Consider the following 26,203-nt stretch of genomic DNA (forward strand, 5'->3'; position numbering starts at 1 on the left):
TCTGTTGAGCATGGTTGATTTGGGGTGGGAGAAAGCCATTTCCCGTTCCTGGGGGAAATGACATTGCGGGCTGGGAGCAAGCCCTACCCACACGCACAGGGCGGGATAGCCCCTGCGCCATGGGGGTGTGTGTGTCCTCAGCTGCGTCATCCCTGGCTGACCAATCCGGATGGTCCGGGGGTGTGGTGCAGGCTATTTAAACTTCCTGTGGCTGAGGACTTGCCCCCTTTAGGCATTGGAGTATTCGGTTGAAGGGGAGGGGAGGTAGTGTCCATCACCTACCTCTCCTAATTCAAGGATATTCCGTTAAAGGAATCTGAGGGGCGTGGTCTCTGTCCGAAGCCACAGAGGGTGGGGCTAGGGCCATGGCAGACCCCTAGTGGTGACCCTGGGGAAGTTCCTAGTTGATGTGCATCAGCAAGACTCCCCCTATTGGTGGTTAACCCTTCCAAGACTTCCTGCAGACGGGCAGGAGTCAGATATACTCTAAGCCAATACCACTCACATTCTGTAACCAATAAAGTTGTGGCCTTTTTCACCCATTAACCCAAAATACTGCTTCATGTGTCTTTATTCCAACATCCCGGGAGGGTTTGGGACCTTGCCACACAATGGGCTGATGCTGACGGTAAGCAGTAAGGCCAGAGGGACATGCATTGCAAAAAGTACAGACAGCAACAAACGCTATACTAATAGTAACCATTCACAAAGCAGTGCTGATGATAACACAAGCATCCTGACAATTGTAAGCCCATTCTTTTGCTTAGAGACTAGCCTGTTTGTCCTTAAGTGGAACAGAGAAGGGTATTGCTAGCCATTGGTATCATAGTGGAAGGAAAACTTAATATTAATATTTTTGGGTCCTGTGATAGTGTTGCCTGAGAAGATATGGGAAGGCATCTGAATTTGTTGCAGTGTCTGGTTCCTCTACTATGTGGCCTTTTGTAGCTGGTGAGTAGCCATGTTAGGCTAGGGGATCGCAGCACGTACTTGCTTACTGACTTGTTTTCAGGAACTATTAGCTAAATTGTTGTGGTTGCAAATTTGTTCCTTAGCCCGTTTTTTGTTTTTTTTAGTTTATGTAAAGCACAGGCTCCACAGCTCACTAACCCCTGCCTGTTGAGCAATTCTATCAACTACAATGCACAATCCATTTCTCTAAAATAGTCCTAACTACAGTGGGATATTTTGGAGTAAATAGATTACACACTGCAGTTGGACAGACCACTGTTACACCAGCTGTGGTGGCCTCCTATCCCTAGCAAATGGGAACAAAACATTTCTGTTCAGCGATACTAGGCAAACCCCTGTGATGAAATAAAAGTGTGTCAGTTTGCATTGGGCTGCCTTCCTGCAATGTAGCTGCATAAGCCCTTATGGTACTGCATGGGGGTAACAGATGGGGTCTGAAAGCTATTGACTGCCTGTGTGCCATTCCTGCTATAGATATTTCATTTTGTGATACTCATGCACGGAAACGGGAGCAAAGGATTTCATTAACAAAGTGTGGGGAAGGCTTTCCGAATCTTTGTTGGACCCAAAATAACCCACAGCAGAAAAATAATGATGCATCAAGCTTTCTTTAATGGTTCTGGAATGCTGTTTTAGTACAGATGCTCAAGGACATACATGGCGATATGTTTAACAGCAATCAGAGTTTCTTCACAAGTTGGCTTTATCTGAGATTCAGGAAGAGCAAAGCCATATCGGCCTGTGTCCCGAAGTTCAAAAGTGAAGGAATACTTGATGCCCTCATCATAAGCCCAGTCATCAGAACCACCAGCAGCAGGGTCTGCAAGGATGAAGAAGGAAAAAAAATGTTTGGTGAGCCAAAGCAGCTGAACTTCATGAGTTTAAAACACTATGCCCTGGTATGCACCCATGGTTCAGCACAAATGTGTGAGCCTGCGGACTCCTGGAGAGTAGATTGCACTCACTTTGCTCTTCCCCCAGTTCTGGTACTGCGGCACTGCTGCGAGCTAAGTCATGGTTTGGCTTAGTGTGTTGTCTAGACCTGGGCTCATGGATTATATTCTAGACAAACCATGAGCTGCAAGATAGGTTTCTTCTTGATTTGCAGCTCATGATTTATCATGAGGACCCAAACCATGGGCCCAGGTTCTGATGATATGCTAAGCCATGGGTGGGGAAGGGTTCTGAGTAGGGTTATAGTAGGAATGCCAGAGAATTCTGTTGGAATCAATCCTTGCAGTTCACACATTCACCTGAAGTCAGGAATGTAAATCACATAAGTGAATACACTAGTGGCCAAAATTGTGGAAACCTTTTAGAAAAAGTGTATTTCTGAGGTTTGATGGCTCATAACACCTGATTGGCTCTCTAAATACTCATGCTCATTGGCTACATTCAAATGAAGGGAAACTACTGCATATCAACCTAAGTAAGTGGTGCTTCTTTAATTGAACAAACTTTGTTGCATTACATTCTTCATTAAATTATCTTTCCACATATAGTTTTATGGCATTACTAAAAAAAAGTGGTGTTATGAGCCATCAGACCTCAGAAGTACACTTTCCCCAAAAGGTTTCCACAATTTTGGCCACTAGTGTACAAGCAGTATTCACTATCCGGTTTCTTGGTCCACAAACATTACATAAATAAATGCATTGTTTTTTGCATTGTTTTTCCAAGATTGCCTTCTACTGAAATGCACTAGAATTACTTAATTACACTCATAGGTTCCAGCCATATGTAACCCAAGATGAACCCCGGATGGGATGGAAATTGCTGCCTCCTTACATCCCTAGGCTAGAGTCAAAAAGGGGGTTGGAGTTGGTTGTAAAAGTATAACCATCTGGTTGGCCACTGTGAGAACAGGCTGTTGGGATAGATGGGCCTGTGGCCTCATCCAGCCGGACTCTTATTTTATTTGAAGTGGGTGATGCAACAGATAGGACTTAATTTTGTACAGTAGTGTGCCAACCACAACATTTTCATTTCAGAAACTGGGACTCATGTCTTCTGTGATGTGCTCCTTGGCAATTCATGTGACCTACACGTGATCTTGTGGGACAAGGGTGGCACTGTGGGTTAAACCGCAGAGCCTAGGACTTGCCGATCAGAAGGTTGGTGGTTCAAATCCCTGCGATGGGGTGAGGTCCCATTGCTCGGTCCCTGCTCCTGCCAACCTAGCAGTTCGAAAGCACGTCAAAGTGCATGTTCCTCCATCCACACAAACAAGAGGCAGTTATCACAGGTAAAGGACACATTCTGGGCAAGCAAAAGCAGTCAAGGTGAATTATGGTGGTGAGGAACATGGCCCCAGGAGACAGTCCCCAGGGCCAGGGAGAAAGAGAAAGGCCTTTGCCTCTCAGGCCTGAGGTGTCTCTCCCCCAAGGCCCAACTTTATACACTCATTTAGCGCATTTGAAACCTGAAAACAAAATGGTGCCTCAGCAGTGCAGCTGGGGAGAAATTGATGGATGAGCACAACATGCCCTGGAAAAAAAGAGCAATATTGCTTTAGGGAACTCGACATGACATCATGACATCATCCTCATTTGTTTATTGAAAACTCTCTGCTTAGTGCTAAAGGTGGGAAGAAACACATCCGCAATAAGAGCAATTTATGGACTTTAATGTATTATTATATTATAACTAAGTAATATTATCGTTAGATCAGTACTTACAGATAGTGGAAGCTCCTGGCCCATATGTGTATTCTGTGCCATGCAACGTGGCCAGCTCTTTAACAGTTTCTTTAGCAAGGCGATTCTACGTAGAGAAAGAAGGTATTCAGGAACTTTACTCCAAAGTCTGAGCCCAGTTGCTCTTTTATAAAACTTTTGCTTTAAGTAACTTGAAATTGTGTGTCCTTTTTGCATGTGGACACATTAAACACTATTCCTAAATCCGTTATCTCCAGCATAATTTTAATAGTCTTGAACAGAGCAACATGGTGGAACGTGAGAAGAAATCTTGTAAAAATTGTACCCACAGAGCTTACATTATTATGAGACATCTCTCCATATTTATCTTTTGTTGGCTCAGCGGTCATAATTAGTAAGCTGCTTGCTCTCCACTGTGATCATAAAAATGGCAAAGCAGTCTGTATACTCGTGTGCTCAGACACACATATATATGGACATGCAAATTTGTGTAAAAAGGAACCCATAAATTCCAACAAGTGGCAATCCAGATTTCCAGTTCTAAGTCAACAACTACATGCTTTGTTTATTCCTAAATCTGTATACTTATGACGTTTAAAAATAAATAAATCTAGAAGTTGGTATACTTATTAGGATTTTTTTTAATTGCTAAGACTTTGCATGCTTTGGAAGATATTGTGTTTCATGGTAGGTTTCTTAACAATTCAAAAGAAATTCTGGGCCTAATACTGCATTTACATTCATGGATTGCTTTCTCTTTCAAATCCATACCGTTTAACCTCAGATTTGCAGATAGCAGACATAAGATATGTGCTGCTATTTACCGTTGCCCTTACCACATCTTGAAGTTTTCGCTTAGAAGATAGGGAAGCAGGTCTCTCATGCCTTTTGACAGTTAATAGATTAGAGGGAATAGTTCCCTCAGTGCTGCCCATATCACAACAGCCTCATCATTGCTGCCTAAATTACTGCCTTAGTTAGAAAGCAACCGCTGGTTTGAACTTGACCAGGGAGCTGATTTAGATCTGTCAGAAGCTGATTGAGTTAAACAATCAGTGACAGATCTAGAACATGAACTTTCATGATGAAGAAAAATGATGCAACTCAACTATCTAACAGGAATTTAAGAAGTGACTTACCAATCTAGACCAAATTTCCATCTAGTTCAGCCTTCTCCAGCCTGGGGTCTTCAGATGTTGCTGTATTAAAATCCCCATCATGTCCAATCAGCATGGACAACGTTCAGGGATGTTTTGCCTAACAACATCTGGGGAACCAAGGATGGTGAAGGCTGGAGTGCCAGCAAGATGCCGCTCAGATCTCTCATAGAGATCAAGCAGCTGCAGCTGTTTTTCTTTAGCACCTCAAAAGTAAAGATATGCTACCTGTGTAAATGGGATGAACCATGTCAGCCACCATTACTGGTAATTTATTAATCACAGTTATGCCACACCTTTCCATAAAACAGCTGACGGCAGCTAATGACAATAAAATAGGCAAACCTAACACACAGACTTAAACTATACCTATCATGACAGTAACAAAGATTGAGGGTGTGTGTGGAAATCTTCTCAAATGATACCAATATAAATATGACTGGGATTGCCAACTATGAATAGATGAATCTATTCCTGAAAAGGAAGAGAAAACACCTAACATTCCATGCTAGAAAGTGGGTAATATCTATTAACAGGGGAGGAGGGAATGAGCAAGACATTGAAGCAGTGAGAACAAAGAAGTTAGGTCTCTGAGGTCTCAAAATGACTTCATCAGGGCTGCCGGGTTTTCTGCAGAAATATCATACTTTCTTTTTTCTGTAGTCATTTGACATTTACAACCAGGTACCATTCTACAAGTTTCTAAGCGTTAGCACAAATAAGGGTTGAACAAGTTGGATTTGTTTCTGCTGGAACAGATGGGACCATCAGATGATCTAACTAAGAGCCTAGGCCAAAGTATGACCACATTCAAAATAAAGCTTGAAATGTTTGTGAGAAAAAAGGATTAAATATACATAGACTTTTACTAGCTCAATATAAATATTAAGAGAGAGCTCAAGGGAAGCCTGACTGCAAGAACAGGGAAGTTGATCCTTCTGGGAAGAGAGGTTGGTTTGGTCCTTTCAACTAAGCAACACAGTTTTTGAACATCATTTGTGGTGTATTTGTGTGTGTGTGTGTGTGCATGAATGCATGTGTACATGTAGAAGTGTCAGGGGTGCCATAAAATTAACTGTGGAAGAAGTTGTGAAACTAGGGAGTGTACTTTTTTGCCAATGACACATTTCTTCCAAGAAACTACCATGAGGCTATATTGTGTAACTTCTGTGATAATTCTAGAACGGACCTAGCTTCTCCTGCCTTAGGGAGAGAGTAGTCTCTTTACAGAGGAAATACGTCTGAAACATTTTTTTTCAATGTATAAGGATGTGTGTTTACTGGAAGGACCCAGTCACTGATTCATGGTTCTTTAGAGTGCATCTGAAAATAGGCTGGGTATATCTGTGTGGTTTTTTTCTGGCTACCTCCATTCTGCAAGCAGCTGGCAATTACGCAGGCCTCAGTGAAATTTAGACTACCCTAAAAGTTACTCTTAATTCACAGTAAACAAGGACAGCTCCAAAAGAACCAGGTAGCTCTAAATTTCCGCAGAAGAAAATGTTTGGTTAGCTATAGTTTGATAGCAGAATTTTGTCTTTATGTGCTTCCGATAAGACATAAGAAACTGACAAAATAAGTCCTGGGCTTTATGCAGTCATAGAGTTGCATAAAAGGAAGACCTACACAGAGGAGACCCATTAAAATTAGGGGGCTTAAATTAGTCATCTCCATTAATTTCAATGGGTCCACTCTGAGTATGATTAACAATGGATACAACTCATAGCTGCATTCTGCCTTTTCATAGAAACCCATCAAAGTGGTTTACAATCCTACATAAAACCATACAATAAAAGCCATATAAAACCATAGGGGAAAAATAAAATAAAACCAGACATCAATTGTTGAAAGAACCTTTAAGCTGTGGGTCACAAATTGGATGTGTTATGTTTGACTGCTACAGAAACTATCCCAGACAACAAGAGTCCATTTGCTTTGATAGGGTGGCAAATCAAGGACTCGTTGTTGCTGTTTTTGTCCAAATTGTGACTCAGTGACAACTGTTTTGTGCCAAGGCTACCCATAGGTATATAAAAATACAGTGGAACCTCACTTGTCGAACGTAATCCATTCAGGAAGACCGTTCGACTTCCAAAACATTTGGCAACCAAGGCACAAAGGGTTGTTGGAAATTTCCATTGAGAAAATGGAAAAACACGCAGCGTAAGCCACTCGACTTCTGAGGCATGTTTGAAAATGGAAGCAATTACTTCTGGGTTTTCGGCCTTCAGGTTCCGAAATGTTCAACTTCCAAGATGCTCTAAAACTATATCCAAGCAGTTCAAAGGAATAGTATGGTTCATTGGGCACAAACAACTGCGAAAAATAAATGCCCAAGTGAATGTTCACCCAGATTCCTCTTTTAAAAAATCACCACAGGAAAGAAATTCCATGAAGGCATCCGCTCTTAATACCATTGCCCTTTTCAGAGAGTCATCAAACACATGAAACAGAGGGAGAATTGGATCACACCCATTGCCCCCCATTCCTGACCTCCATGCATTCATGAAAATTGCTTCAATAGAGCCTACACATTTACAAGTTACACATGCATACTTGGGCTGTTTTGCTGTGATCCAGAACCATGCAAAATAGGAATGGACCAACTGTGGCTCTTGGGGTACTGTTGGACCATTACTCCCAAAATCTATAACCATTGGCCATGTTGGCTGGGGTTTATGGGAGCTGGAATTCCAACAACATATGGAAGGCCACATGTCCCCCATCCCTCCTGCAAAATAGTCATGTGAACAGAGCCAATGTGAGTATGAGTTGTGTAGATTTTGGCTTCAAATGAACACATGAAGATGGTTGGCAGGGACAACAACTGCAAGCCTAATTCTCTCCCATGCACTCAGTGATTATTTGGAAAGGTCTTGTGCCTTCAGATGTACGATGACACTTCTAAAATAGATGGGTGTGGAAAGAGATGTTAAGTGTGATAAACAGGCATGTATGTCAAAGATTGTTGTTTGACCACACATCTTATCACACGTGGAAAAAGATAAAATGGGCAATGCACATTTTTCTTTAACGTATTAGATGTCAAAATGAAAATAAGCATCCAAGATAAGATAACGCTTTGATAAATCTTTCTTCTTCACTTCTGGGATGATTTATAAGCACTTTGTTCCACCAGAGACACTCACATAAAAGCCACAAATCCTTAGGCCCTCCTAATAATTCCTTTTCCAGGCAGAACTCAGAGCTCTCCTCCTGTGCATATTTACTTGGAAAATAAATTCCATTTTGTTCAGTTGGCATGGCTCGCTAGTTATAGAGCTGGTTACACAGCTGCCTTCCCTGTGCACACTTTCTTGAGTCTGAATAAACAAGAGTGACTAACTTCTGAATAAACATGCAAGCACTTTGCCTATAAGACATATTTACTATATACAATATTACACTATGTTACATTAGACAGCATCTTTTTGTTTATCAAATGAAAGACAAATCACACTTTCACCCTACAGAATCCATACTGGCTGGAACCAGTTCCCATTAATTCATTGGAATAAATCAGGAGTAAAGTGGTACCTCGGGTTACATTCGCTTCAGGTTACATACGCTACAGGTTACAGACTCCGCTAACCCAGAAATATTACCTCGGGTTAAGAACTTTGCTTCAGGATGAGAACAGAAATCGTGCAGTGGCAGCGGGAGGCCCATTAGCTAAAGTGGTGCTTCAGGTTAAGAACAGTTTCAGGTTAAGAACGGACCTCCGGAACTGTTAAGTTGTGGGTGAATTAAGTACTTAACCCGAGGTACCACTGTATATTTACGTTTTGCTATTATATTTGATATAATTAAGTTAGGTGTTTTAAATTATTTAAATATTTAACTATCTGGCTTTTAACTGAACAATCATTTAAATGCCAGTCTATTTACACCTTGCAAAATCTCACTGAAGCTACTTTTTCAGCTCTTGGAAGAATAGGAGAAAAAAAGACTCTCTTAAGTGCTGAGCAAATCACACTGTCAAACTATTCACTGGTTTTGGATACAGACCAGAAAGAACGTTCGTGTTTACATTTCTTCTCCTTTTTTAAAAAAATAAATAACAATTTTGCAAAGACAGAAGCCACGCTTTTAAAAGGTTTCCTTGTGGCAGCTATAAAGAATAAACAGCCACAGACCAAGATATCCCAGGAGCAACACATTGGGTCACAATTGAACATGATCCAGGAAACTGTACAAAAGAACATTAAGGAATCCTCAACCTGAAATAAATGATGCCTGTGGCCTTCCTTTGGCTGGGATACAGTTCCAAGAATTGTGTAACTGGTTCCATGTACCCAAGGAGACATTGGACTTGTGTTTATTGAATGTCCGGCTTTGGAAACTCAGGGGGGTTTCAAATAAAGTTTGTAATATGGCATGGGAATCTGGTGCTTCAAAGTGCGTGTGCGCACAGGGAGAGGGGAGGGTGGGGAAAGGAAAAATCCCCATTGGTCATGCTTAATTCCTTGACTATGCCAAAAGTAGCTTGTTGGATCCCAGCCTAAGAATCAGAATCAGAAGAATCTTTATTTGCATCAGCCACTAGCTATAGCGATAAAATAAAATGAACTGAACTGAAGATAGAGGTAAAAACTTAACTATACAAAATACATTCTGGAGGTTTACACCAGTAATCAAATAATATATCTTATTCTGATTGCCCTGCCAATTTTTTTTTTTTACAGTTTTTGCTGTCATCTGATTATCTTGATCTGCTAGAAAAAAGGACACAGTAGCAATGGTTGAGATACCTGGTATGGTTAGTAGTAGAGGGGTAATAACCTCACTCCTCAAATCTTTATAAAGAGTGCAAGCTAGAAGCACATGAACAACTGATTCCATACTGCCATCTCCACAAAGACATAATCGTTTTTCCAGCAGAATTTTTTTGAAATTGACCCTCAAGTACAGATGAAGGCAGTATACTTAATCTTGTGTGAGTGAAAGCATGCCTGTATTTGGGAATTGTTAAATTTTGCAACTAGGGTGCCAATGTGTCAAAATGACTAGGCGGAAAATAATCAGACCATGGATAAGACTTCCTTATTGTGGCCGAATTATTCATTCTGTTGCTCGATATCATGTAGGTGCTGTATAATTAAATTATTTGCTTTACTGAAGCCCAGTGTTAATAACTGTTGTGGTGATAAAGCCACTTCCGAGCTAGAGAGGAGGTGGGGTTGCAGGCTTCACGCCCCTCCCCACGCTCGCGGGGGCTGGCTCCAGCCTCCGCGAGGCTAGGGAATCCTTGGACGCATCATCCCTGGGCCAGCCAATTGGCTGGCCCGGGGGGCGTGGCCTCGCATATTTAGGTCTGGTGCGGCCGAGGGCTTCCCTCTTTACCCGCAGCTAGCCAGGTTTCCCCCCTTCCCATTAGGTTAGGCTCTAGGACGATGCTATGGACTTCGGTCGGTCGCCGTCAAGGGGCCTGGTAGGAATTTTTCCATTTGGCAGATTGGCACCAGCCACTTGGTTTTCGCCTACCTTGTAGCAATCCGTCACAACTCCTTGGTATTGGCGGTTAGGCATTGGTAGAGGTATGGTTCTTTGTTATGCAGGTGAAGGGGGGGGGAAGGAAGTGCCATCACCTCCCCCCAAAACAAGGGTAGTCCGGTAAAGGATTCTGGGGGGCGTGGCCTTGTCCTAAGCCTATGGAGGTGTGGGCCCACGGCACGCTCCTGAGCAGTAACTCCAGGGGGGGTTCCTAGTTGACGTGCCTCAGCAGGACTCCCCCTACTGATGGTTAACCCTCACTGGTCTTCCAGCCACCGGGCTGAAGCCGGCTAATTGTTAGGACCAATGCCTAAGCCAATAAAGTTCAATTCCTGTAATCAATAAAGTTGTGGCCTAATATGACCCATTAACTCGAATTCTTGTGTCTCGTGTCTTTATTTCGGGGGGGGGGGAAACCTTGCCACGCAAACCAGAAAAGTAGAATCAGTTTTAGTCCAAATGTTCTCATGTCAATCTTGCGATACTAAGGGTAGTAGACCGGTGGGGTTTAAATTTAGCTGAAGCCAATAATTAAATGTCCTAAACCAAGTCTGTAATTCAACAGAGGGGAGATTAGTCGCCAAGTGCAATGAAGCATTTGGAATACAGGATGAAACAGAAAAAAATTGCCTTAGGAACTTAGATCGAACAACTTCTGTAAATCCAAGGTGAGTGCCTGGCCAAATCGGAGCCCCATATAATAACTGTGCTAGCGGTTTAGCTTAAAAAACTTCAAATGCTAATGGTATGTGATTGCCACCTTTCGTATGGAAAAAGTGTGTCAGAATTTTGGCGCTTTGAGATACTTTATCCTTCACATATTTCTGCTGGCTGAAAAATAAGGCCAAGGTATTTAAGACTTTAACTTGTTTGATCAACTGATTATCCAAATACCATCTATGGGCCCTACGTATACTTTCTTGAAGACACCATGTCTTTAGTTTTCTTGTAATTCTCTTTGGCAGTATCCTGATAATGCCCTCATCCATCTTTTTAGGTCCTCTTTTGTTTGAGATAGAAGTACTGTACCTAAGTTTCTCTTTTGCTTTAGATCAAACAATGCGTGAAGTTAGAAACATATTTGTCAGAATCAAAGGCAAACTGAACGAGGGGGAAACGACTTAGGTTCTACAGAATAACAACTTTGTGTCTTGAGAAAAAACATAATCTGGCATAACACACAAAAACAAAATCCCTTTTTAATGGAAAAAGAGAGAGGCTTGCAGTGCCAGATGTCCAGGGCAAAACCATTAATCTGTCCATTCTCTCTGTTTCTGCCTCAAAATTCTGATATTTCCACTTGGGAGACATTGTAAATCTGTCAGGATTCTACCACTGCAGAGGGCCAGATTTTTGCTTTGGCTTTGGCCTTCTGGCTGATGAGCAAGAGATTTTTTTTGTAAGCCCTTCCTTTTGTTTGTCATCTACTGTGTTTTCTGCCAGCGACATCAACTCATAACTATTTCACAGTACTGAAGTAATTTTCTTCTGGAAATGCTGTTGCTCTTTTGAAGGAAAAAACCAACAACTACAGGGGACCATCAATAAAGAACAAAGTACATTTATCATCTGGTCTACTATGAGTGTAAACAACACTGGATATCACTCACCATGTTCCTAGGCTTCGAATATTGCAAAAGAATGGGTTGCATCCAGTTAAGGCATCCCATGAATATAAGGGCTTCCAGTTGTGCAATGAAACTTTCCATCCCTCTCCCCTTCCCACGCGCAGCTCATCACCCCCCACATCTGCTCTGAAGGGTTGGGTAAACCCTCAAAACAGATCTGAGATGTGTTGGGTGGGGGAAGGAGAAGAGAGGATGCTCCAATATGCAAATGGGAGTCCTTTTGCAGACAGGACAACTTTGCTGGCCACAACCCCACTGGTCTTCAGCATGTCTTAGTTGGGAATTGATGCCAATTGCTATTGCTGTGCATCAGCCAAGACAGAGAAGGAATGTCAGTTCTCACGGTGTCCCTTTATATTAAAAGACTGATGGAAGCTTGGATGGAACAATTGGTGATGAAGCTGTTGTTTTCCTGAATCACTGTATACCGTATATACTCGAGTATAAGCCGACCCGAATATAAGCCGAGGCACCTAATTTTAGGACAAAAAACTGGGAAAACTTGAATATAAGCTGGTTCACCACACCACAAACCTGGTGGCAGTGGAGGAGGAAGAACAAGCAGACCGAAAAGGCTGCTTTCGGGCTGCTCGCTCCTCCTCCGCTGCCCCCAATAGGGGCAAAGGCAGAGGAGGAGGAAGGAGCAGCCTGAAAGGGCTCCTTTTGGGCTGCGCGCTCCTCCTCCGCCGCTTCTGCCGCTCTCAAGAGCAGGCATAGGAGCCTGGTTGTGAGAGGCACAGCGCAGCACAGTGCCTCTCTCAGCTGCGGCTCCTGGGCCTGCCCATGTGAGAGGCGGGTGGTGGCAGAGGGACGAGCGGCGAGAAAGAGCTTCTTTCTCGCCGCTCATCCCTCCGTCACCCCCTCTGCCGCTTGCAAGAGCAAGCATAGGAGCCCGGTTGTGAGAGGCGCAGTGCCTCTCCAGTCACGGCTCCCGTGCCTGCCCTTGCAAGAGGTGGGCAGCGGTGGAGGGACGAGCAGCGAGAAAGGGCTCGTCCCTCCGCCACCACCCGCCTCACTCGAGTATAAGCCGAGGGAGGCTTTTTCAGCATAAAAAATATGCTGAAAAAGTCGGCTTATATTCAAGTATATATGGTACTTTCCATAGCTCTCAGGGCTTGTGTAGTGCCTAGAAAGCATGGGTTGGTGCAGTTTTCTGCTTGTCCTGTGCCTTCTAGGCATGAGTCCAAGTGGTTTTCTGTTTGTCCTGCTACATCGCCTGGGAAAACTTGCTCTTTAGTGCCGAATCGGAGCAAACGTTAATCTATGGAAAACCTGATTGACATTGCTGCAGTTCAGCAGTAAAGGTCTGGTTTTCCCAGGGGAAAGGAACAGGACAAGTGGAAGTGTGGATGAGCCCTCAGTTGGAGCTAACTCACAGAACCTTAGAAGCTCAGGGCTGCCTCTCTCCATATGAACCGACCCAGACCTTGTGATCATCATCTGAGGCCTATTTTCATGTGGCTCCTCCAGGAGAGGTCCAGAGGAGGGCAGCACGAGAACAGGCCCTTTCTGTGGTGGTGGTGGGGGGTCAGGGCAGTGTAAGTACACTGGTGGAGCCAACCCAACCCATGTACCAGCTGACTTCACTGCTGCCCTGTCCCAGTAAGTGGATGCAACACCGCTGCTGGGAGGCCAACTCTGCCCCATTGCTTCTTCCCAGTGGCTGCTCCTGCTGCGTTTTAGCCTAGGCTGCCATTTACAGGGTTGTTGCACAGGCAAAATAGGATCAAGGAGAAACCACGTGTGCTGCTTTCCTTACTGGAGGAAAGACAGGATATAAAAGTACTAAAGCAATCAATAAGAGGGAAATCCATGCATCATAAAAAAACCCATAGCCTAAATGGTAACCAAAGGGATATGTTCATCACAACCATTTTAACTTCAGAGTAGTTATCAGCCATTTTGTTTCTACTTACCAACTCCACGTTGTTCTTTGCTACCTCATATGAGTAAGAATATGGATACAGCAGCAGTTGGGAATAGGAATGAACGGTCAAGTAAGCCCTGATGGTTGAGAGGTTCTGACGAATGAAATCAGCCAAGGCTTTGGTCTCTTTCTCTGATTCGGGGGCACTGCCACAATATGTGTCATCACATGGCCTCTTTGAAGCCCCAAGAGCTGTGTGCAGCAGAATGGAGAAAACATGGATGCATGGAATGAGGCAAACCATGATAAGGTTCTAGATCAGGTGTGGTCTCCCAATTGTTGCTAAACTGCAACTGTCATCATGCCTGATTGCTGGCCATGCTTGCTGGGGCTGATGGGAGTTGTAGTTCAGCAGCAGCTGAAGAGACACTCCTGTTCTACAGTGTTGTCCTAGATAGTTGTCCACTCAGGGAAGATTCAGAATAGGCGCTCCAAAAACCTTACTATGTCCTGTAGACTATGGGAGGGATTCAGTGTCATGCCAAAACAAATGTTCCAGCAGGTTGACCTTCCCATCATGCCCTGTTCTGAGGTTCTCCTGACCCCCCACTGATGATTGGGGGCATGAGGGAGAGAATGAGAAAGCTCTGTTGTGATAGTGGGAACCTGTGTGCTGGCTGCTGCTAGTGGAACTATTTAGTCCAGAGTCCCCCATGGTAGATCATACTGGGCTATGAAGACTGATGAAATAAATCAGTTTCTTGTGCTGTTTTTTAAATGCTATACAGTGGTACCTCGGGTTACAGACGCTTCAGGTTACAGACCCCACTAACTCAGAAATAGTACCTTGGGTTAAGAACTTTACCTCAGGATGAGAACAGAAATCGAGTGGCGGCGGCGGCACAGCGGCCATGGGAGGCCCCATTAGCTAAAGTGGTACCTCAGGTTAAGAACAGTTTCAGGTTAAGAACAGACATCCAGAATGAATTAAGTTCTTAACCCGAGGTACCACTGTATTTAACATTAATCTATGTCAGGGTATGTGAATCTACTGAATGTTATTTTGACACATCTCAAAATGCAAAATGCTTGACATGAACCAAGACTTTTTAAGGTCTGAGGGAACTCGGCAAAATTGACTAAAAACACTGAGCAGTTTCTATAAATCTGTTTAAGTCCCATTGTGTTCCTTGGTAAATGGACATAGGATTGCAGCCTTAATCTCACACTGAAAATAAATGCTCAGGAATTCAGCTTTTCTCAACAAGAGAATGTGACCCTCTAGGTAATATCCTCACCCTCTGAAACCTCTCACATTATGGAAGCTCTAGAACTTGAGAGGTTGTGCCAAGAACTGTGGACCTAACTAGAACTGGTACTCCTACACTTGGAGAATGAGTCGGTTAGAATTGGGTAATATATTTCTTCTCAGGATGTACTTACTGCACCATTTGGCGTTAAAGTTTCTGTTAGGATCAGTACCAATGCAACTACTGCCAGGATTTAGAGAACGAGTCTTCCTCCACATGCGAGACTGAAATGCAGTATATTTGTGAATGTCAGTTTTGCAGGACTACATATTCATAAACAAGCGTTGAGCTTCATATTCAGAAAACAGGTGTGTTATTCACCTTAGTCCAAGTGTAGACGTAGCCATCAATATTCAAGACAGGCAACACATAGAAATCCAAGTTGTCCAGAATCTGAGTCATGATAGTTTCCTTCCCATAGGTGCGAACAGCCTAAGTATAGACCAAAGAGATAATAAATTAGGGCAAACCCAAATGACTCAGGACTCAGCTACATTACAGTATAACAGGGGTAGGTAATCTCAGGCCCAGGCACAAAATGTGGCCCTCCAAGCCTCTGTTTGGCCCTTTGAATTCTATAAAGGCCACACAACCCTCGCAAAAACCACACTTTTCATTGCCTGTCCAGAACATGTCATTGAACTGTGACAATGCCTCTTGCTTGTTGAAAGGAGGAAAGGCGTGTGGTGTGTGCATTCTTGTGAATAGACTTTTGTGTGGCTGGAATGTAACCTACAATACAGAGGTAGAATTCACAGCCATTTCTATGCCTACAATTGTACCTGGCCCTGTCCACCACTGTCATGCTGTCCATGAGGGAATGTTCCTCACCCCTAGTAACTCATTTAAGACGCTGAAGCACGGTTAAAGCACAGCTTAAAACTAGAAGGCCCATATGAGAAGCTATAAGTTGCTTAACAGGTGTGTTTGTGTGTATGTGTGTGAATAGAACGGTCTTCAACAGGGGCCATCTCAGACCCTCCAAGTGTCCCTATTTTCCAGGGACAGTCCTGGATTTTCGTAAGCTGTCCTGGTTTCTGATTTGATACTGGAATATCCCACTTTTCCTTAGGGGGCCCCTATTTTCTTCAGAGAAGTGTTGGAGGGCATGGAGTTATGTGACCCCCAAGCCAAGAAGACACTAAGTCTACAACCTTTAGAAGACATCTGAAGGCAGCCCTATGTTGGGAAGTTTTTTTAAAAAAATGTTTAATGTTTTATTATGTTTTTAAATTTGTTGGAAGCCACCCAGAGTGGCTGGGGCAATCCAGGCAGATGGGCAGGGTATAATTTCTTTCTTTCCTTCTTTCCTTCCTTTTGGAATAAAGGTAAAGGGACGCCTGACCATTAGGTCCAGTTGTGACCGGCTCTGGGGTTGCGGCGCTCATCTCACTTTATTGGCCAAGGGAGCCTGCATACAGCTTCTGGGTCATGTGGCCAGCATGACTAAGCTGCTTCTGGCAAACCAGAGCAGCGCACGGAAACGCCATTTACCTTCCCGCTGGAGCGGTACCTATTTATTTACTTGCACTTTGACATGCTTTCGAACTGCTAGGTTGGCAGGAGCAGGGACCGAGCAACGGGAGCTCACCCTGTCGCAGGGATTTGAACCGCCGACCTTCTGATCGGCAAGTCCTAGGCTCAGTGGTTTAACCCACAGCGCCACCCATGTTCCACTTCTGGAATAAGACGTCCCTATTTTCATTGGAGAAATGTTGGAGAGTATGCCATCTTGATGAGGATAAATTATGAGCTTGCTGCTCTGAAGGGTAAGACTGATAGTTGTAGTAACCCGAACTGCTAAATGAGGTGACATTTCATCCTCTGCTGCATTAACCGGGAGAGATAAGGGGAAAGCATTCCCAAAGACATGTCTGGAGTGTCACTTTAAATTTCCAGGCCTGGCTCCGCACATATATCTGAGCGGACATGAGGGGAAGGCCTGTCACCACTGGGTGCCTTGCCAACACTCTCAGGTCAACTATTTCAGCTTACTTGATATGGATCGTAAAGCACTTGCTTCTGCAATGGCTTCTGTTTTTACATTTTGTGCGCGTGTAGGAACCTTTGCTAAATCTGTGGCAATCGAAACAGCTGGAAGTTGTATTTTAGGATTGTTCCGTCAAAAACAAACACAGTCGAGCCTCACAGATGCAAAAAATCACAGGCCTCTTCATAATACACTGAAAGCTCTCCCTTTCGCCAGTGGTAACTGGCCAGCTGTGCTATTTCAGAAGCATACAAATAAAAGAAAATAATTGTAGGGATACTTTGAATTGGCTCAGGATCACTAAGGTGGGGAAGGCTTGATATTGTCTGTTTTCAGCAAGGGTGCTAGGGACTATAATAACTTCAGACTGGAGAAAAGAGCTCTCTAGCATCCTGCCAGGCCCTCTTGGGACCATGTGGTATTTTCTCCCCTGCTGATCTTGCTCTTCCTAATAGCAAACTCTGGTACTGAGTGCCAAAGAAACAGAAGCATGCTTGGTGGAACCCTGTGGTGTACAAAAAGGCACCTAAAGGAGTATTGATTCAAATACTAGGATCCAGAACAGAACAGTAACCTAGGCTTCTTAACAACTTTAATGAGATTAATTGATGAGACCTTGGAGAAGTTGCAATTAAAAATAATACCTTACTTTAGAATTGTGTATTCATTATTAGATAAGCTTCATATGTAACAAGCTGATCATTATATTCTAATGATATGCTTTTAAGAGGTCTTCATACATTATTCCATTTGTTCTAGTACTTTTTTCTTTAGAGGGCATACCTCTCTTTTGTGTAATAATTGTATCATAATTACCTTCCTCTAGATTCTCAGACAGGCACATAAAGCCGCATAATATCCTTTTGAAAATGAGGCAACACAATTTTCATGTTGCAGATTCTGAGGATTTAGCTCTGTGTGCCCACATCCTGTATTAACATGGTTTTGTTATCACCCAGCATTTTAAGGTGAAGAAATTTGATTCAGAATTGGTCATTTGTTTTGTATTTTATGATTTTATAATATTAGGATGTTATTGGATATTTTCCCTATGAGTTGATATTCAAACAAACTAACAAATATCAGTAACGGAAGGATACGTTTTAAAAATGAGTAATAATCAAATAATAATATTTATGGAGCCTTAGAGGAAAAAGGGGGACCTGAAGATCTGAAAGGAAACATTAGGAAACTTAGAAAAAGGACCTGCCAATAAGTTCTTTTTATGACAAATCATTCCTGCTTCTAAGTGTGTCAGTGGTCTTGGTTACTGGTTTTAGTGAACACATATTTTGCCCACTAACCTCTCTCACGAACCACTGGCAGAATGCAGGTGAGATCCATTCTCTAGCATGGAAGCCACAATCCATAAAGATGGCTTTTTTATTCACACCGGGTTTCCCCAACTGTAAACATAAAAATAAAACAAGGCAGAATTAGTAATTTATATTGAATATTAATAGGTCATGTTCTCTATTCAGACGGCAGCCTCAGGCCTCGCTTGAGATGAGCATGGAGTTGCATTGCTGGAAGTGAAACTTACACTCTGGGTAGATTTTCTCACCTCTGGTGTGCTGGATCCATATTTTATCCCAGTTGATAACTGTATATTTTTAGAGTTCAGTTAGCTTTGTGACATGGCTTATACATCTATCTACACCTTTTATATAAATAGTAATGCATAGGGTGACTAAAAGTGGATGGAACACCCTTATCATTCTAGTTGTTGTGTAAAAGAGGGATGTCTGCCTTACAGAACTGAGACAGGCTCCATATGCTGAGATTTCTTCTGTATTCACACCTATATAGTAGATAACGAATATGGCGAAAGTGTTCTGAGAAAAGGAAGCCATCTTTCTCTTTAAGAGAGTCACCATTCATAAAAACTGCCCAGCCTGGGCTGCTCCCACATTGTCTGCTGTCAGCTGGGATAGCTGAGTTGGTAGAACAGGAGACACTTCATCTCAGGGTCATGGATTCACACTGCTGGTTGGACCATCGTGGACCCTTCTAGCTCTACAAATTCTACAGCTCTATGATTATCATGTGGGGGGCGGGGCTGAGGGAAGGAGGACCTTGCGTTTACTCAAGCATCAAAAAACTTGGACTGTAAAGGTGTGATATTCCGAAACATTGACCTGATACTCAAAATAAGAACATATTGAAACTGATTTCTTTTGTTTGCTTGAGCTGTATGATGGAAACGACTCAAGAAAGGAAATGCTGATTAGTTGTTTGCCTCCTGTTGCCAGAAAAAAAAGAACAAAGAGAGAGAAAAAAAGAGGCTGAAGTTTATAGATGCCTTTATAGCAAATAGGTTTACAAACAACAGATGGAGCACACAATTATACAAAGGTAGATTACCATTTACCTTGCTTACAGGAACACGGTTAAATTTATATGTACAAACTGTCAAAAGACTTTTATTACGGTCTGGGCTGTTTAGGACGCCTTTACTATCAATCAAAAAGGATAAAAATGTCACCATAAAAGAACTTCACAAAAATCTGCTTTGGTTTCCTGAAGCATTGATTGAAAAATACAAATCTGGAGCATGCGAGGGCTTAATAAATATTGTTGTTTCTTATGTGTCAAGAGAAGAGCAAGCAGACTGGATGAAGAAATGAAAAGCAAATACCTTCAGGAGGTGCATTGAGCGTCCCTCATAGGTTGTTCCTATCTGTGACAGGGAGACAAGATCTGGGTTCTCCTTTGCAATATTTTTGATCCAAGCCTCTATCTGTTGAGTTAAAAAAAAAAGCAAATAAGCATATTTAATAGCAAAACGAACCACCTAAATACTGAGTCAGACTACTAACAGTATCTATAGGCCAGTAATATAAATGTTGATTTGATAGTGCTTTCTCCATGACCATCTTTTCCAACTCTGCTGCTAAGCGTCATTTAAACTAGCAATAGCACCAAAACTTGATATTAGCTGGCACAGAGGTTGAACCTAGTAGGTTTGTAATTCTCACACTTTGACATTTTGATAATTCAAACCATGATGGACTATATATCAATTTATATTTATTTCTCCTGCATGATTGGCATATTTCCTACATCTGGCATGGCTGATCAGTCAAACCCTGCCGTCTTTCCTCAAGTGACACTCAGTCATTTTTTCCCTCCTGTAGTGCTTTCATTTCCAAAGGAAATTTCCAAAGGAAATTTCCAAAGGAAATTAAAATATACTGTTTGCAATGCACCCTCATGCATGATGATTTTACTCAAACCCTTTAGTTTCTACCTTGGCATTGTTACCAGCATGCCAAGTTGTGCTGTGAACAGGCATTTTTGGCCACCTACTTCCATAGCCATTGCCTTTGCCTGTGGCTTCCATTCCATACTGTTGCAAACAAAGCATGTGTAAACATAGCCACTCAGAGAAGGATGCACTGTGAAGCATGATGTTGTGTTGCAACGTATTGTGCATGCCATGTTTCCAAGATTCACTTTGGTGATGCACATGCTGAAAAATACGAAGGGAAATAGCAGAACACCCCTGCCTGTGTTTATAACCCTTGGATTTGTAACTCAGAAGACAAACTACATATTATGATGGGGTCAGTTTGCTAAGCACTAATTCCAACTGGAGATACCAGGAATTGACCCCGGAACTGAATACACACAAAGTATGCATGCTCTCTCTGAGTTGTAGGAGAGAGCAATTGCCCTCATGTTTTGCATTTGGGCTTCCCATAGGTCTCTCCTTGACCACTGTGAGAAACCAGATGTTGAACCAATTTTGGCCTTGGGTGTGATCCAGCACTGCTCTCTTTTAGGTTCTTATATTCATAGCAAAACTACCATTGGGAAGCAGAGGAGGATATTCAAACATGAACATTTTTTTACCGTTTCCCAATTGTTATATTTTTCATACTGATGTCCAGTAGCCCGGATATGACTGTCAAACTGCCCATCAAGTGCAGCCTGAAGGTTGTCAATCAAAACTCTGCAACAAAGCAACAATATGGACCAAGTCAAATAGGGGACATTTCATTTTCTACTGCTGATGTGTCTCCATTTCTGCTTAACACCCCCGTGGTTACTGTTCGTATTCTTACCACCACTTCGTCCCCTTCTGCCTGCAAATGCTATCTTCGTGCAATGCAGCTTCCCAGGTTGGGGAGAGTTGAGAGTTGGAGGAAGTTTGGAAGAAGAAGAAGAAGAAGAAGAAGAAGAGGAGGAGGAGGAGGAGGAGGAGGAGGAGGAGGAGGAGGAGTTTGGATTTGATATCCTGCTTTATCACTACCCAAAGGAGTCTCAAAGCGGTTAACATTCTCCTTTCCCTTCCTCCCCCACGACAAACACTTTGTGAGGTGAGTGGGGTTGAGAGACTTCAAAGAAGTGTGACTAGCCCAAGGTCACCCAGCAGCTGCATGTGGAGGAGCGGAGATGCGAACCCAGTTCCCCAGATTATGAATCTACCGCTTTTAACCACTAAACCACACTGGAAGAGAGATCCCTGCTGCTGCCTTGTTTATCCACAAGCCAGGCTTGCCTCCAGAAAAAAAAAGAATTTTTATTTGTTTTGCTCCAAAAAATCAGAAAAAGGTTATTTGACCAGAGGTTGCAACAGGTAGAAGAAGTAATCTATTTCAAACTATTTTAGGATCTGTTAAAGACATGGTCTCCAGCCTTTGATCCACTGATCTTCCAGCACTTCTGCAGAACTGTCTGTATGCGTGTTGACTGGCAGCAAAGACCCCTGCCTCTCTCCCTAGCCTGAATAAAATGGTATAGGCTAAAGAAATGTGCAAGCTCAGTGCCCTTGATCACGGCGATCTGGATTAGAAGAGTGAGAGAGGGCAGTTTGCAGTGCACTCCCAGCCTTCATAATGAACACATTGACATGATGTCAGGGCACTGTGGCTCCACATCAAAGGCTCACATCTCCTCAAACTGTAGCAAGGACACTTCACTGAAGTCTGTCAGGGACAATCTCTTTGGTGCAGGAAACTGGGCACATTCATTATTAGCGGAGGAAGTGTTTCAGCAGAGTAACTCTTCTTTCGCTATCTAGGCACTCCTGCTTCCCTAAGGAGTACAGAAAGTTACTGCTAGGTTACTAAGTGGAATCAAAAAATGGCAACATATATGGCCAGTGCTTAAACACAGAAGAGAAGGTTTAGCTTTCCCCCTGATTGCCAAACCTGATTGCCAGCCCAGTCCCCACTCCAACGTTACTCTCCGTTGCAGCTTTAAAAAGCACGTACACGTGCTAAATCAAATTGAGCATCACTCTTATTGCTAAGTGGCTAAAGGACCTTGCACCTTGGATGGTATACAGATGGTGTAAACATACATACATACATACATACATACATACATACATACATACATATAACATGAATTGGCTCTTTGTTGCACAAAGTACAACTTTGTTGATTCTGTTCAATGCTCTTCGTCTTGCATGTTTAAACTGTGTAATACTTTCCCTTTTTGGTTTTGTTGTTTTTTGATCCACCTATCTTGCTACCTACTGCTCTCCACAAATACCTTACCTGCTTGGATTGCCTCTTGGAACTAAATCCTTTTCAAAGTCTTCTGTTTTGTCTGACAGATACTTTGTCCTCACCTGCTACTATGAAAAAGCTCAACCCTATAGAAATTCTGGCCTCCTCTTTTGACCAGTGCAGGGTCCCAACTTCATAGTCACAAGGCAGGTGCACAACACCTCTTTAGTGCATGGAATGTTCTGGTGTTTTGTCAGACACCCAATGAACCTGAATGTTGGAAGATTCAGGACAGACAAAAGAAAGCACTTCTTCACATAGTTATTGTTATGCAAAACAATCTGTACCACCTTACCATGGCTTCCTTTAAGACACATGGTTAGGCATACTCAGAGTAGACTCATGGGGGGGGGAATAAATATGTAACACTAAATGTAGAGACGTCCATTGTTTAACCCACTGGTATTAATGGAGCTAAAAGCAAATGCTAAAAGCAAAAGCATACTTGTAATCCAGTGCACTCAGCTGAAGGAGGCTCTCGACTTCAGAACATTTGTCCGCTTCAACTCGGAAGTCAACTGTTGTTTCTGTTTTCACTTGGTCAACAGAGTCTGGGCGCCAGAAATCAACCTGAACAGAACCAAACAAATGGTATGTGGGGGAAAAAGATACACATAGTTTCATCCTAGATCTGTCAGTGTGTGTGGATTTGGCTGCATAATGTTATGTCCTCACCTCATGCAATAATAGCAGTGTTGTTATGAATCGAAGCAGACAACCAAATGCACAGAATCATAGAATTGTAGAGTTGGAAGGGACCACAAGGATCATCTATAGTCCAACCCGCTGCAATGCAGGGATCTTTTGCCCAACATGGGGCTTGAACCCACAACAACCCTGAGACTAAGAGTCTCATGCTCTACCGACTGAGCTATCCCCCAGGTCAATGTAAACACGAAGTCTCTTAGATGTGACTCAGTGATAGTTTACAGTTGATGCCTTATTAAAATCAATTGCTCCTAAGGCAGCAAACTAGTCCATAGTCCTAAATTAAATTGTCCTAATCCGGCAAAAGATTAGGTTGTGTGGTTGGTTTTTCCTTGCTTTGGCAAGTAAATGAGGTGATACGGAACTTTTCAAGTTTGATTTTGACAAATTAGCAGAGAGAAAGTCAGTGAATGAGGAAAATGGGGGTTCCTAGCAGTTTAAATAGTAATCATTCTATGCATGACTGAGTGAATTTCTAATTAAAAGGTGGCTTAGTGTGTTTAACAAATTAAACTTAAGTAGGCACAACTGAGTCCCACAGAGCTTACACCTAGGAAACTATGCATAGTTTCACAATTATGCTGGCCCTAATAAACTAGTTATATACTATATGCACTGTACTTCAACGTGTATGTATAATAATGGATCAACAACACAGTTGCATGCATTTTTTTAATGGTCCTTGGGGGTGTGGTTGCATATTCTCTTTTGGGCTGCCACAGTGAGTTCCTGCACTCACTAGATAGCAATATTATCAGTGGTGGTTATTGTGGTGGGGCAAAGCTACTTTCCTGACACCAGCATCTCTGCAGGATAAGGCTGGGGTGGAGCAAGGTGGCAGCAAGGTCGGGCTGCATGGGCACACCAGTGCAAGCATTGGATTGGACCCAGTGCTGCATCTATGCAGCCCTGACCTTGAAAACATGCTCTAGTCTTTTCCAGCAGCATTGCTGCTGTCAAGAAGGTAGGCCTGTCTCCAAACACCAGCCACTGAATGTAATAAAACACGCATGGATGTAAGACAAATCAGAGCTAAAAGAGACACCAGATCATTCACAGGTAAAATGCCAGGAAGATTTAGAACCTCAGCAGGCTCAATGACTGCAGAAAGAGCGAACGGTCTCAGCTCATTGATGGAAGACCAACCGAGAGGGTGCAAAAGGCAGTAGCTCAGCGCAAGAGTATCTACTTTACAAGGCAAAGGTCTCAGTTTCAATTGCCTGTCTGAAACTCTGGAGAGCTTTTGCCAGTTAGGGTAGATACTATTCAGCTAGATGGACCAATGGTCTTACCCAATGTATGGCAGCTCCCCACATTTCTAAGGTAGGTCCCCCTATGGAAGCAATTTCCAAAGATTGGGTGCCACTACAGAGAAGAGCCTCTTGTAGCCAAAAACAATTCAGATGTTGGCAGGGCACAGAAGGGAGACCTGCCATAATAGATGGGCAGGTCCATATAGGAGAAGATGGCTATTTAGGAATCCTCATGTCATGCCTATTCAAGCCCCTATTATCTAGTGAGATGCCCACTGCAATGGTGATCTCTGCATCTGTTCCAAAACCTTATCGCAATCGCTTTGCAAAGCCTCAACTCCCTTGTTGACTGGTAGCTTAAGCCTCTCAGCAGCTGGAGAACAGGTGTGATTTGGCCAGACTTCAGATCTGCCTCACAATTAGGAATAAAGTTTAGAGCATGTTAGTTAGCACTGTCGCCCATGAGAAAGAAATGACTTGTGAATTTATGACCTCAAGGCTGACATTTGCTTGTCTTTCAAAGTTAGGAATTTGTGGCCTCGTTTCATCTGGATGGGCTGAATGGATCTGTGGTGACTTTTCCTGGATGAAGCATATCTAAAAGGTGCCTATTGCTTTGGTATCTAAGCAGTGAACAAAATATTATTACCGTAGGGATTATAACCCTATAAACAAGGAAGGCTATCATCTAAATATACTGCGATAAATATGAATTCTGTCCTTAGCTCATATATAACTGCCTTTGCTTAGCAATTAAAAATAACTTTGCCTCCTGCCCTGTTTTTGTTGTGGCCTTGATTTATTTACTTAAGCTTTTCTTTTTTACTTCACACACACTTGTATCATACCATTCCTTAAATGGGTGCTATTTATGATGCACTTTCAGCGAAAGCCTCAGTCACAAGGATAGCACAAGGCACATTTTCTATATTGAGGATTAATAGAAGAGGTTTTGGAAAGCAAAGTTGAGGAATTCAGATTATATTTCAGAGGTCTATTTCATTGTGAGATATTCCATTGTAGCATAGACTAATGGTACTCCCCCCACCCCAATGGATCACCTGAAAATTGCTGACTGCCTTGATGCGCCATCTAGTAATATATATATACTGTTCTACAAATAAAAGCACATGCACAGCTTATATAATATATGGTAACCTTCCCTTTAATTAATTAATAATGGTAGTCTTGCCTTTCTAACATGATAGTTCTGATTTTGTGAGCAAGGTTATGTCAAGCCAATTTCCCATCATCAGAAAAAAATAAACCCAGTACCATGTACAGATATTCTTAATTGTTATGCAACTTTTCCATGGACCACCAGTGGCCTGAAGATTACAGTTTGAGAACCTTTGACATAAATAATGACTAAGGGCTGTGTACACACTGGACCTGTCAAGCACATTCAAAGCACATTCTTTCTCTCAAAGTATTTTTAGCATTCTGCCGGCTTAAAATTCCCAGCAACCCTTCATAAACTACAGTGGCCAAAATTATTTAAGGGAATGTGATTCAAAGTACAGTGGTACCTCGGGTTACATATGCTTCAGGTTACATACGCTTCAGGTTACAGACTCCGCTAACCCAGAAATAGTGCTTCAGGTTAAGAACTTTGCTTCAGGATGAGAACAGAAATCGTGCTCTGGTGG

General features: G+C 42.7%; 1 protein-coding gene across 1 annotated transcript in view; it reads right to left on the minus strand.

The window, feature by feature from the left end:
* Positions 1 to 1,564: 1,564 nt before the first annotated feature.
* LOC309533210 (carboxypeptidase B-like) overlaps positions 1,565 to 26,203 on the minus strand; it is a 28,986-nt gene continuing 4,347 nt past the window's right edge. Inside the window, exons 3-11 of the mRNA XM_082224473.1 lie at positions 23,039 to 23,163; positions 20,930 to 21,029; positions 19,713 to 19,814; positions 18,379 to 18,480; positions 15,406 to 15,516; positions 15,218 to 15,308; positions 13,824 to 14,026; positions 3,651 to 3,735; positions 1,565 to 1,792 (exon numbers count right to left, since the gene is read on the minus strand). Of these exons, the coding sequence (XP_082080599.1) occupies positions 1,605 to 1,792; positions 3,651 to 3,735; positions 13,824 to 14,026; positions 15,218 to 15,308; positions 15,406 to 15,516; positions 18,379 to 18,480; positions 19,713 to 19,814; positions 20,930 to 21,029; positions 23,039 to 23,163 (1,107 nt within the window). The 3' untranslated portion in view covers positions 1,565 to 1,604. The remainder of the gene's footprint in view (positions 1,793 to 3,650; positions 3,736 to 13,823; positions 14,027 to 15,217; positions 15,309 to 15,405; positions 15,517 to 18,378; positions 18,481 to 19,712; positions 19,815 to 20,929; positions 21,030 to 23,038; positions 23,164 to 26,203) is intronic.

The sequence above is a fragment of the Podarcis vaucheri genome, assembly GCF_965113315.1.
Source record: "Podarcis vaucheri genome assembly, chromosome: 5".
Taxonomy (NCBI): domain Eukaryota; kingdom Metazoa; phylum Chordata; class Lepidosauria; order Squamata; family Lacertidae; genus Podarcis; species Podarcis vaucheri.